Source organism: Ochotona curzoniae, unplaced genomic scaffold (assembly GCF_017591425.1).
Source record: "Ochotona curzoniae isolate NIBS_2020 unplaced genomic scaffold, NIBS_Ocur_1.0 contig_2927, whole genome shotgun sequence".
NCBI classification, from domain to species: Eukaryota; Metazoa; Chordata; class Mammalia; order Lagomorpha; family Ochotonidae; genus Ochotona; species Ochotona curzoniae.
The window spans coordinates 3,799,724-3,811,781 of NW_024465654.1; the positions used below are offsets into that span (position 1 = coordinate 3,799,724).

The 12,058-nt window shown below is 50.5% G+C and overlaps 1 protein-coding gene across 2 annotated transcripts in view; it reads left to right on the forward strand.

The window, feature by feature from the left end:
• The first annotated feature begins 499 nt into the window (after positions 1-499).
• FGD4 (FYVE, RhoGEF and PH domain containing 4) overlaps positions 500-12,058 on the forward strand; it is a 96,161-nt gene continuing 84,602 nt past the window's right edge. The window contains exon 1 of one of the 2 annotated variants that reach the window (XM_040978857.1): positions 500-521. Coding sequence is in view for 1 of the 2 variants with exons in the window: in XM_040978858.1 (XP_040834792.1) it covers positions 873-882 (10 nt within the window). In the remaining variant the exon portion in view is untranslated. Of the gene's footprint in view, positions 522-682; positions 883-12,058 lie in introns of those variants that run through there. The other variant, XM_040978858.1, reaches the window with a different exon arrangement.

The following is a 12,058-nucleotide window of genomic DNA, read 5'->3' on the forward strand; positions in this document are numbered from 1 at the left end:
TCCTGGCCCCACATTACAAGTTTATTTTGCTGTACTTCACGCCATTTCCTCAGGAGACGGAAAATAGTTTTAGTTTTGAGTTTATTATTCTTCCCCAAACAAAATTTGAAGAAGTGATATCTGAGTGTTGAACTAAGTGTCAAGGCGTCATATGCGAAGGGGAATTTGAGCCTGATGTTTGTGAATGCCGAGTCTTCGTGGTGATCAGCACTGAGCACTTGGGAGGATTTGTCATGCGAGCTGTTCACAGAATGCTGCGTGACCAGCAAGGGCCGGCCGTTTGCCTGCTGCTGCATTTCTTCCTTTGAAGTCCTGCTGTGTTTTGATGAACACAAGCCAGGCTGCTGTGGCACCTGCTGCCTGTTCCTGGCAAGGACGTGGATGGTCTGTTCCTTCTTGACAGATGGAGACCTGATGGGTGGTTTTACTGTCACTGCTTTCTGGAGCTTTCCAGATGACAGGAGGTGCTAAGATCCTTCGAGACCTGTTTCTCAGGGCTGGTTTGCTACACTCTGAGCGTTGTAAGTGCCACACGATCGTGTTGCTGCTGTGTCTGTACCGTTCCACCCACGGCACTCTTGAGCCCCCGCATTCTGTGTTGAAATCTCTTCGTGGCGTGTTGAAAGGCGTCGCTTGCGTAGCCCTTGGAGGCCTCATCACTGAAACGGGAGTTGGGAAACAGTTCTGTACTTCCCACTAGTTTGTGCTTGGCCATGTTGGGCACCAGTTGGGCAGGCAGCTGGACTCTGGGTGCAGGATGCCTGTAGACACGCCTGCCCAGCCCTGGGCCCATTCCCCACTCTGGAAGTGGGAGATCAGCTCAGCAGAAAGGGGTGAAGGCGCAGCCTGGCTCTGTGCTGCAGGAGCCGCCTATGGGAAGCTGTGAGTATGACTTTTCTGCCCTAGCTCTTTCTGCTGTAGCTCGGAGGAATGCATTTGGATCTGTTGAGTGTAGAGAGGATGCCAGGGGATGAAGTGGCTGGTGTCTACTCCTTTGCTGTTCGGTGGGTGCTCGTTGGCACCAGCTGTTGTGGAGTGAAGTCAGCGCGCCTTCGCAGGCAGTTCCTGCTGGGTCTTACCCAAGTCGTTTCTGCCACAGTTGGTTTCTTCCTGTTTGTAGTGGCGGTGACCCCTCCGCTTGTAGCATACATGCTCTGTGCGTTTGCTTCCACGGAAGTGATCTGTGCATCCGGTGTTCTTTGGATGATCAGTTAGTTCGAAATCATCTTTCCTCTTAAAACAGCAGCAAGGTACCTCGGGAATGCCCAAGTTTAGAAACTGCCGAAGTGACACGTCGGTGAGTATGATCCCTGGCCCCGACACGCAGTCGGCTTGACCAGGTCCCTCCCAGGATCCTCTACCTGCAGAAGCGTTTGGGCTGAATGTGCTTGCTGGATTAAACATTTTTAGACAGGTGCCTTTGGTGGTTAAGAAAGAAAGAGACCATGCCCGGGTGTGAGCTGCCGCCGCCGTTTGCCCTGCGTGGCCTCCGTGTAGCTTCTGTTCTGTCCGACCGAGCTCTGTTGTCCGGAAGTGTGTTCCATGCTCTTCGCGTGTGCCCATCGCTTAAGGTTGAATGATTTCAGGTTACCCAAATTTCTGAGCAGGTGTTCATTTTTTTTTTTTCTTGGAAAGGCAGACACACAGGAGAGACAGAGAGGAAGATCCTCCATCCAATGATTCACTCCCCAAGTGGTTGCAATGGCTGGAGCTGAGCCAATCTGAAGCTAGGAGCCAGGAGCCAGGAGCTCTTCTGGGTCTCCCATGCGGGCACAGGGTCCTAAGGCTTTGGGCTGTCCTCAACTGCTTTTCCAGGCCACAGGCAGGGAGCTGGATGGGAAACAGGGTCACCGGGATTAGAACTGGCACCCATATGGGATCCTGGCACGTTCAAGGCAAGGACTTTAACCGCCATGCTATCGCACTGGGCCCAGGTGTTCATTTTTTATTGTTATTTGACACTCTTGCATGTCCACTAATGTTAGTTATTTAAAAGCTTTAAGATTTTGGTTTATAACCCACATGTGAAAAAAAGCACCATTTTTGAGCGTTATCTTGTAAAACGTGCCTTGGAGTAAAATCCCACTGTACTCATACCCCTTTTGTTATTGTTTGTTTTTAAATGCTCTTTTAAGAATTCATTAATTTGCTTATTTGAAAGGCAGAGTGGCAATGAGGGAGAGTTGTTGACTTTGCTTTGCTGGTTACTTCCAAAAGCCAGCAGCAGCCAGGAGCTCCCTCCAGATCTCCCGCATGGGTAGCAAGGATCCACTGCTTTCCCGGGTGCGCGAACAGGCAGCTGTGTTGGAACTGGTACTTGGACATGGGACATGATGGGACACGGCATCACAAGCTGTGACCCAAGGGGTGTGTTTTTTTTAATGTTTACCTGTTTTACTTGAAGGTCAGAGTTAGAGAGTGAGGGAGAGACAGAGATCTTCTATCCTTTGGTTCACTCTACAAATGGCTACAATGGCCAGAGCTGGGCCAGTCTGGAGTCCACCCAGGAACTTCCTCTAGGTCTCCCATGTGAGTCCAGAGCCCCAAGAACTTGGGCCATCTTTTGCTGCCTTCCCAGACCACGGGCTGGGAGCTGGATCAGAAGTAGAGCAGCCGGGGACTCAAGCCAGTACCCACATGGGGTACCATCACAGCAGCCCATGGCAGTCCATGGCAGCCCCAGACCTTAGCTTTTTAAGGCCGTCTGTTGAAGCAATCGTTTTTATAAGCATGTTGTGAACATGGATTGAAATGGAAGGATCTCTTGTCATTCATGTCTGGCACAGTCTGTTTTCCTCATTGACACACAGTGGGACTTCACAGAGAGCTGGGCCGTTGAGGAAGGCTGGAGGAGGACAAGGCCCCAGCCTCCCTGGATCCCTGCGTGTAGTGAAGCACCAGTACACGAGCCGGGGGCCATTCTCCTGGGTTTGCCAGGGTTGGAAATGGCCTGTGCTTCTCCCAGCGACTGCACCCCAGGGTGGAGAGACGGCTTTCTGTTCTTTATGTCTGGCGTCACAGCTGTGCACCCGGGCCTCGCTGAATGAATGCTGTGGAGTGAATACGGCTGCTTTCAGAGCACTTTGTGCGGCTCCCACGCTCCTGAGGCTTCCTGCGTGTAAAACCTGCCACTTGGGCACGGATTGAGATCCCACAGAAATAACCAGGGCGTGTGATGATGGAAGCAAATTGTGCATCTGCAACCGTGCAGTGACTTTGGATGGGAGTTGAGGGAGTTGTGTTTATTTGATGTCAGCATCTCAGAGGAATGTATGTTTTTATTTTCTGTCCCTCAGTCTCATGACTAGTTTAGTAAGCCTGTTGCCTGGTTTTTGCATAGTAATGAATGCAGTGTTCCTGGATATGGGCTATGCTTAGAGATAGTAAAATTTCTCCTTGTTAATTGTAACTTGAAAATGCAGGATCTGGTTCCTATGAAATCCCAGATATTGGCATTTTGCAAACATTTTAAGAAGTCAAAGCAGGGTTTATTGTGGGAGCTGGGTGTTCTGCTCTCGGGTGACAGGTAAAATGTTTATTTGGCCCTCTGAAAGTCACCGAGAACCACCTGATACCTGCAGTAGTTGAGCTTGTTCCTAGGTGGCTGCCCGTTTCCTTTTTCTTGCCGGCTGTTTGCTTTGCCCTGGGTGGTATCCAGGCAGGCTTTGGGACAACAGGTGCATCTGTTAGAACGATGATGGGGGTGTTTCTGTAATGCTTCCATTCATCAGGCTAGACCCTGCCTGTCACCCACGGCAGCCGGACGTGGAGTTCCGCCAACTGCACTGTAGGTGTGGTTTTTTTCTTATAAAGAACTCCATACTGTGCAGGTACACTTTTATTCTAATTCACATCTACAGATGAACCCCAAGAGAAAAAAAAATAGTGCAAGTTTTAAAACAAAGGTTTATAGAACAATAGGCGAAGTTGTTGGGAACTCTGAGCTGGAGAATTGTGACCTCTGTGTAGACAGGATGGTTTGTGATCTCAGTGTGTGACTCCGGTTGTTTAATCTGGGTACTGATTCTGACTTACTGTTTACTTGGTGCCATTTGTGTGTGTTTCTTCAAAAAAGCAAAATGAAGATGGAGGGAGATGGACCTTCTGTCCACTGGTTCCCTAGCCAGCAGTTATGGCTGAGTGATCACCAGGGCTCTGCCAAACCCAAACCAGGAGCTCAGAACTCCCTCCAGGTCTCCCGAGGGGGCAGCAGGGATGCGACCCTGGGCCACCTTCCACTGCTCTCAGGATCATGAGCAGGGAGCTGGTTCAGGGAGCAGCTGAGACTTGGATGCTGCAGGCCACAGTGCTTGCCTGCAGTCGGATGCCTTTAGGCTGTTTTGATTTCATGTTAGTATAGGTTATTACAACAACTATTTGGGAGACAGAGTTCCCAAACTTGGGTTTACTCCCCCAAACATCTATAGAAGCCAGGGCCTCCATCCTGGTATCCCAGCTGGGTGGCAGGAGCCTGGTCACCTGAGCCACCACCTCTGCCACCAGGGTTGGAAATCGACAGGCAGCCAGAGTGAGGAGCTTATGTGTGAGTCACACGCAGGTACCTGATGTGGGATGCAGGAGTCTTAACCCTCCAGAGCAAATGTGTGCTGTGGACAGGAAGCAGGAATCTGTTTCCTAGCCCCAGAAAGCAGTTAGCATCCGCCATCCCCGGAGAGTCTTAGCATGGAGCAACTGGTGAGAAGAGGCCAGGCAGGGCCGGTGGCGATATGCGGTGGGTGTCTCTCATGGGGCTCTTTGCAGGTTCGGGTCCCATCTCTCTCAATGCTTATCCATCCGATGACACCAGAGGGTGTCCCTGGGGCCGACATATCACGCTTGCCAGGGGCAGGGTGCCTCCTGCAGGACACATGACGATTCCAAGTGGAACGCAACAGCAAGTGTTGTGGGCTTGGAGCATAGCCACCTCCACAGCCCTTCCAGTTGCTCTGTTAGAATGGACTACACCCTTTAGATGGTGCCATTGTTTGGCCAGTTCAGGGTATTGCAGTAAAAGCTGATGGAGTGCCTCGAACATGGGCAGCTTAATGTGTGGCCTGAGTCCATGGCAGCAGACAGGGCCCTGGTGGCACCCCATCCCGATCAACAGAGGGTATGGGAGAGTGGAATTAGAACTGGTCATTTTTTCACCGTTGCTTTGTGTCTGGTTTCCAAGGAGTATTAAATTGCCCATTGGAAACAGATCTTAGGTGTTTGAGCCTGGCAACTCAGTGAATAGAGATCTGGACACTTGCTGGGGATGCTTGGAAAGTTGGAGATGCTGAGGAAGTTTGTGATTGGAAGTTTGTGAACCTCTGGCTCCAGCTGTCCTCCTGGATTGGATCTGGAATTAAGGAGAAGAGCCAGAGGGAGTCAGGGCAGGAGAGCTGGGCAGGGCAGCTGGCATGGTGGCAGTGGCTACAGCCACAGTGGGTGCCATCGCCGGGCTGCGCCCAGGTGTTTGAGGAAGATAAAGTTCCACGTCCAGTGCCCTTTATCTGGAAAACCTTTGTGGGTGGTGTTGGTTCTTTATCAGATGCCCTCCCAGGTGCACTGGGGGTCACCTTTAATGGGCTCAGGGCTGTGTAGCTTGCGGCCCTGCTGTGGTGACCATGTGTAGACTCATGGGCCTGGTGCTTGGGGACATAGCTCACTGCTCCCCTTGCTTTAGTCTGCTGGGTTTTTTTTTCCCTGCTCTCAATCATTCCCACGGAATCAGTTTTGTAAAAACTGTGCCACATTCTTTAGGCTTTTTTCCCCCTTGCTAGTTAATAGCTCCAAGAACACAGTGGAGTGAACATTGAACACTATGTGTAGGAGGAGTAAATGTTATTAGAAAATCATAATCTGGAACATAAAGGATTGTGGGAAACAGGAAAACATCACCAGCATTTCCTGCTTGTAGCTGCTCCTAAAATTCTGAAGGGCAGGCAAGCCTGGGCTTTTGTTGTTCTTTCCTTTTTTGAAAGCAGTATTTGTGTGAGAAGCAGCGAGAACATGCAAGAGTGCCTTCCCATCCACTTGCTGCTCTGCAGGCACGCAGGCCGAGGTTGGGTGCAGGGCCACCGCCGGGCACCAGGAGCTCAGTCCTGGTGGGGTAGGGCTTGAACTGCCTTAGCAGGGAGCTGGGTGTTCATCCCAAGTACTTCGTCTCCAGGTTAAACAGCCATCCCCTTTTCTGGATTTCATCACCCATCTGTATTTTCCTAGTGAGTAATCACTTCTTTTGCTTCTTCCTCCCACGTTTGGAAATTGGTCTAGTAAAGCGAATGAAACCCGATCTTTGTTGTTAGAATGGGTTCTCTGCCAAGCCCGAGACCTTTTGCAAAGAGATGGCTGGCTGATCTGCATCCGTTGCCAGAATGCCCGAGTTGTAGCTGGCTCCTCTGCTTCTGATCCAGCTTCCTGCTAACGTGCGTCCTGGAAGGGAGCAAATGTGAGCTCGAGATACAGGATCTTGGCCACTCATGTGGCAGGCCCAGCTGAGTTCCAGGCTTCTGGCTTCAGTGCAGTCCAGCCCTGGCTGTTGTTGGCATTTGGGGAGTGAACCAATGGATGAGAATGAATCATCTTTCTCATTCCACCCAACTTTCAAGTAAAATGAAAAAGAGTGTGCATCCTAGTTTCCATACCCAAAGTTTGCAGGTAACAGCCACAACCTTATACTCCCTGCATTGTTTAAGTAAGACAATTGGAAGGGTTTATTCTGGTGTCAGCCATGTACTAGGCACTCATAAGCAGTATGTTTATCAACTTCACCTTGTCTGCACATTATTTTTTTTTTTTGAAAGAGTGATGCAGAGCAATCTTACTTTACTTCCCAAGTGCCTGCGGCAGCCAGGATTGGCCCAGGATGCCAGGAACTTGAGCCAGTCTCTAACATGGGCAGTAGGAATCCAGGTACTTGGGCCATCACCCACTGTCTTCCCAGGCGTTAGCAGGGAGCTGGCCAGCCAGTAGAGCACATGGGACTCACACCCACACTCTGCACAGTGGACTTTCCAACTGGCAGCTTAACTGGCTTGTGCCACAACCCAGCCCCTGTGACCATAACTTAGCAACTGTCGAGTGCTTGGTCAGGTGGCATACATAGTTACTGGCATGGCCATGCACCAGATAACCCATCTTGTGGTTTCCTGTGAATTCTCACAGTGTAGAATGCTGTGCAGCATGTCCTTCCGTCCCACAGATGCGTCCGCATGAAGAGCCTTCCCCAAGTTCATGAGAAACGTGTGCTATGAAAACAACTCTGTGGATCTTGCAGTATTTGCTCTGAAATAAACAGCCTGCCCGTGTGTTCATGCATGCCCTTTCTGCAGTGACAAGACTGGGGTCTCAGGCAGGCTTGGTGTCTCTGAGACAAATGGTCTTGTACTTCACAAATTGGCATGTCTTCACATACTTTTCCTGGTTTCCGTCCTTGAAAGCCATTCTGCCCAGAGTAGCTCACAGGTTTCTTGGTGATATTTCTTGGTGGTGTTTTCCATTCCATTGTTACTACACCCATTCTTACTGATATTTTGATAGTTCTTTTGTAGAGAAGTCGGATATTTGCTTACTTCTCTAAACTTGTTGTACCATAAATAATATCCCATTTGATTCTGGGATTGTGCCTTTGATTTGATTCAAATCTTCTGCGAGGCACAGTTTCGTAGTTTCTCTTTCAGTATTTGCATCCCCTCTGGTTCCTGCTGCGAGTAACCTGGGTTGGAGATGGGGGTGGGCGCAGAGTCGGCAGACAGCACCTGGAGTCTTGTCCCACACTGAGCTGTCGTTTTCCTTGTAGGCTTGTGTGCTTTAGAATTGTGTATTACCTCTGCAAGGTGGTTTTTGTGGAGCGCCTTCAATATTCCATCGTGCTTGCCTTCCCAAGATGAATTCTCTTCTTCCCTGCTGAGCCCCCAGGAGGGTGAGGGTGGCGAGCAGGACCTGTTCTCCTGCTGAGTCAGCACTTAACTCCTAGCCTCTAGCACCTCGCCCAGCGGATTTGCCGAGCTCAAAACTGAGCGGAGCTGAGACGCTCGACAAGCATTTAATGCGCAGCAACCCGCCCTCCCTCATTCCGCAGACACTAGAAATGCGTTGGTATGCGCTGCCCCCACAGTGGTTAATTTATAAAATCATTGCTTTTTGAGTACTTTATTTTCAAACTCAGGTTTGTGTAAAAAAGAAAAAAAAGGCATGTAAATACTTGTTTAGGAATCTTTGCAAACAAAATCAGTTTTCAGTGGACTGCAAATCACTGGTGTGGCTGAGATTTCTAGAATATCTTATCTTGACTTTCCAAGTTAACTTTCCAATTTCTTTTTCCCCTTCCTGTTTGTCCAGTTGAGCCTCTTGTGACCTTTGTCCCTGACTCGGCCGCCTGCACTGTCTGACGTGTTAGGACTCGATGCCACCACGGGTAAATCTGTGGAAAGCTTTTAGCTGGCCTGCCGTGCCTTGTTTTAAGTAGCCAAACACCTGCCAAACAAGCCCTGCACATGTGAGTGTCTATATATGTTCCTTCCTCCAGGATTTGCCAGGCTGGAGTACAAAGAGAGCGATTGTTACCCAATAAGCAGTAGTCACACACTCCTACCAATCGCCTTAGGAGGGCCGGTTGCCATGGAGTCCGCCATCTGTTCACTCCCTGCCTCCGGGATGTGATTAGCCTGGCTGGGCTGGGGCCTGGGCGGTGGTGGGAGCCGATGTGCGATGGACTGGGCTAGCGGGGGGCTTCGAGGGACTCACTGGAAGAACAAGTGAGGGGGTTTTGCCTCCGCCGCTCCTGACTGCTGGTTGCAAGGAGTACCTTCTGCTTTGAAAGGTAGGTGCCCCGGCTAACGCCCCAGCTCCTTACTACGCTTGGCATGGAGCATGAGCTCCATGTGGTACAGGGAATGGCTGCTGGAGGCTCTGCAGGCAGAACCCGGCAGCATTACACGCTTGCCTGGGCTGGATTTCAGGCAGCCGGGTAAAGCTCATGCCGTTACCTGCTGCCGTGGGAAAATGCAAGGATTCTTCCTTACCCTTTAAAAATGCTCCTGCGTGTGTGAGATTAGATTGGGACCTCCTCCCATTAGGGGTACTCCCCCAAACCCCCCCCCCCCAAAAAAAAAGACAGTGGCTTTTAAAGATTTCTGACCAAATTGCACCGATATTGTTTCTGACAACTGCCCAGAACCATGACCTGCTCCGTGTCCGAGCTCATTCTTTGCGGCGCGTCCTGGGTCAGGGACGTCTGTAGGTTACGGTTTTGTTAATGATTATTTGGGCCCACATGACCGAGCCCAGCAAGGTGATCTTTCTGCAAGGCTTCGGCCCAAGTTTAAAGGGCCTGAACATGTGGAGACAATGTGACGGTGGTCTCCAAGGGCAGGCTGCAGGCTCGGGGACGCAGGGAGGGGACGCAGCTCGGAAGGTCAGCTTCCGTTGCAAGGGCTGCCTTTGTGTTTCTTCTATTTTGGCAGCTCCTTAAAATGTGTGTTGCGTATTGTGAGCAGCCGGGGGAGATTTTCGTCCTAACAAATGGATGATTGACATTTTTCTGGGTGGCTAAGAGGTTGGTAACTCAAACAAGGGACTGCTCTGTCTTTTGTAAAGCGGCATTGTGTCCCCTCCCCAAAACTCTGCCCTGAAATAGAACGGAGAGACAGAAGGAGCGCTGTCCGCGCACTGGGACTTGGGTGCTGCAAGTTTTTCTGGCATTTCAACCACAGCACCCAGCGCCCAGGGACTAACCAGGTCCTCCATTTTTATGTGAGCCGGGGAGGGCAGTGAGGAGAGACTTGGCTTGGGCTGTTCTCTTGCCTCTGCCCGTGCCTTCTGCCGCTGTCCTGGTCTGTGTCAGGGGGTCGGTGGCTACCCTGAGAGCCAGCTAAGGTCATTGGTTTGATTTTCTCTTGTTAACGACAGGGTGAAATTAGATCACCTCACCTTGGTAGAAGACTTCATGCTCCCGTTCAGGATTTTGGGCCTGACTGAGTCATGGCTTCTCGGATAAATTGTCTTTACTTAAGATGCCTACTGCCTTTTGCAGTCACTAATAGGCACTGTCAGATTAGGCACTGTCAGCTCTCAAAACACTTTTTATTCAGTAATAATGCACATCTTACTGCCAAAAATGTTCTTAGTATCTTCTGTAGAGACTGCCACACTGATCTTACATTACCAGGTTAAAATTTTTGTCTGCAGTCATCAGTCATTTGTAAGCAATAGGAGGTTTGGGCAGAGATGACTTAAAAGCATCGTGCACATGGAGGGCATTCCTGGAGCTTTAATTACTGTGTAGCTTAGCAACCTGCAGAAGCCTCTGAGAGACTGGGTGAGATCTGCGTGGCATCTGATGCCTAGGAAGTGGTGAGGCAGCCAGGGAGCTGGGCTGGCCGGCCAGTTGTGAACACTCCTGGGTCTCTGCTGCTGCTGAAATGCTTGCTATTTTTATTACAGAGTGGAAGTTGGAAGGTTGTGTCTTGTGAGTGTGTTTGATGTTCAAATGTACCCCAGCCTTTTGCAGGCATTGGCAGGCACTCGGTCACTCGTTTTTACTAAAGTGTGTTTATCCACACACTCCTCGGCTGAGAAATGGGTAATACAGAATACAACCACCAGGTCTTCAGGACTAGGTCAGGAAGCTGTGTCTGTCAGTCACTTGCAAGGAAAGGTTGCCCTTTCCTGAAGTGCTGAAGGGAGGTGCCGGGAGCAGCCTCCAGGAGTGCTGTGCAACCAGCCAGGGCCCCGATTCCAGAGCTGTGAAGCCGGCCCTACCTTCTGAGTGCACGGCTCCCTATGGGAATGAGCTTGCAGCATCTGGCTTGCAGGGGCTAGTTCAACAGTTCTCACTGGCCCCACATCAGGGAGTGGGTGCTGGCAGGAATGCCGCGACTGTGGGCTGCATCCAACTTCTCCAACTCTTGCTGTAGATTGTGTTTTTATGTGAAAGAGAGAGAGAACGAGAGAGAAACTCTTCCCCCAAGTTTTCGTTACAACCAGGGCTGGGCCAGGCTGAAGCCAGGAGCCAGCGAAGTCTCCCATGTGAGTGGCAGATCCTCAGACAGCTGGGGCATCACCCGCAGCCTCCCAGGGCAAGTCAGTGGGAAATGGGAATTGGAGTGGGAGCTGGGACTTGACCCAGGCCCTGCACTGTGGAATATGGGCGTCCCAAGCAACATCTTCAACTGCACCAAGCTCGCCTCAGCTTTACAACTCCTGTCAATCATGGGAAATCTTGAGATTTTACTGAACGGTGAGTTTGTGTTCATGTAATTTGTATCTAGCCTTGTTGCAAGGCATTTCTTAAAGTAGTACATAGATGACAAATGTGAAACGGTGGTTGACATTCTGATTGAGCCCTTAATGGGCTGAGTAGATGGCACATCAGCCTACTCTAGCTTTGGAGTGCTTCCTGACCTAAGTCACATTCTGGGCAGGAGGCCAGAGAGCTAACCCACAGTGATCAATTTCCTGAATTCCTGCACACAGTGTTTACCTGAGTCCTAAATTGAGACACTCTTTCTTTGCTTTTGAGCACGGATTTCTAACACCGAATTTGAAGCTCTCCTGTCTGGGCCTTGGTAGTCGGCTTGGTCTTGTGCTGATTCACTGGAATGGCAGAATTTGCAGAGCCTGCAGCAGCTGTTAATACCACCACGGCTCTGTTCACATGGCCTTGGCATTATGTCTGTTGGCAGTTCTCATGACTTTGAAGACCAGAGGTAGGTGGTTGGTATGGTAGTATGGCATCCCCTATTGGAATGCCCATTGGAGTTCCGGTTCTACTTCCGATCCAGTTTCCTGCTAATGATGTGCACCCTCGGAGGTGGTACTTGGATCTCAGCTCTCGTGGGAGCTCTGGCTATTGTGGATGGGTGGGGAGTGAAGTGTAGTAGCTATAGAAGTGTTCCCTGTGACTTTCAAACAAATGAACAAATTGCTTAAAATGGTGGGGGGCGGGGTACTGAAAATAGGTCTCTTCTGCCCTTTGCTGCAGTTTGCTGCTGCAAGGCTGTGGAATGGCAGGAAGCGGAGTTTGCCCTGCTGCCGTTGATGGAGCAGTGCAGCTTGGGAAGCCGGAAAGCAG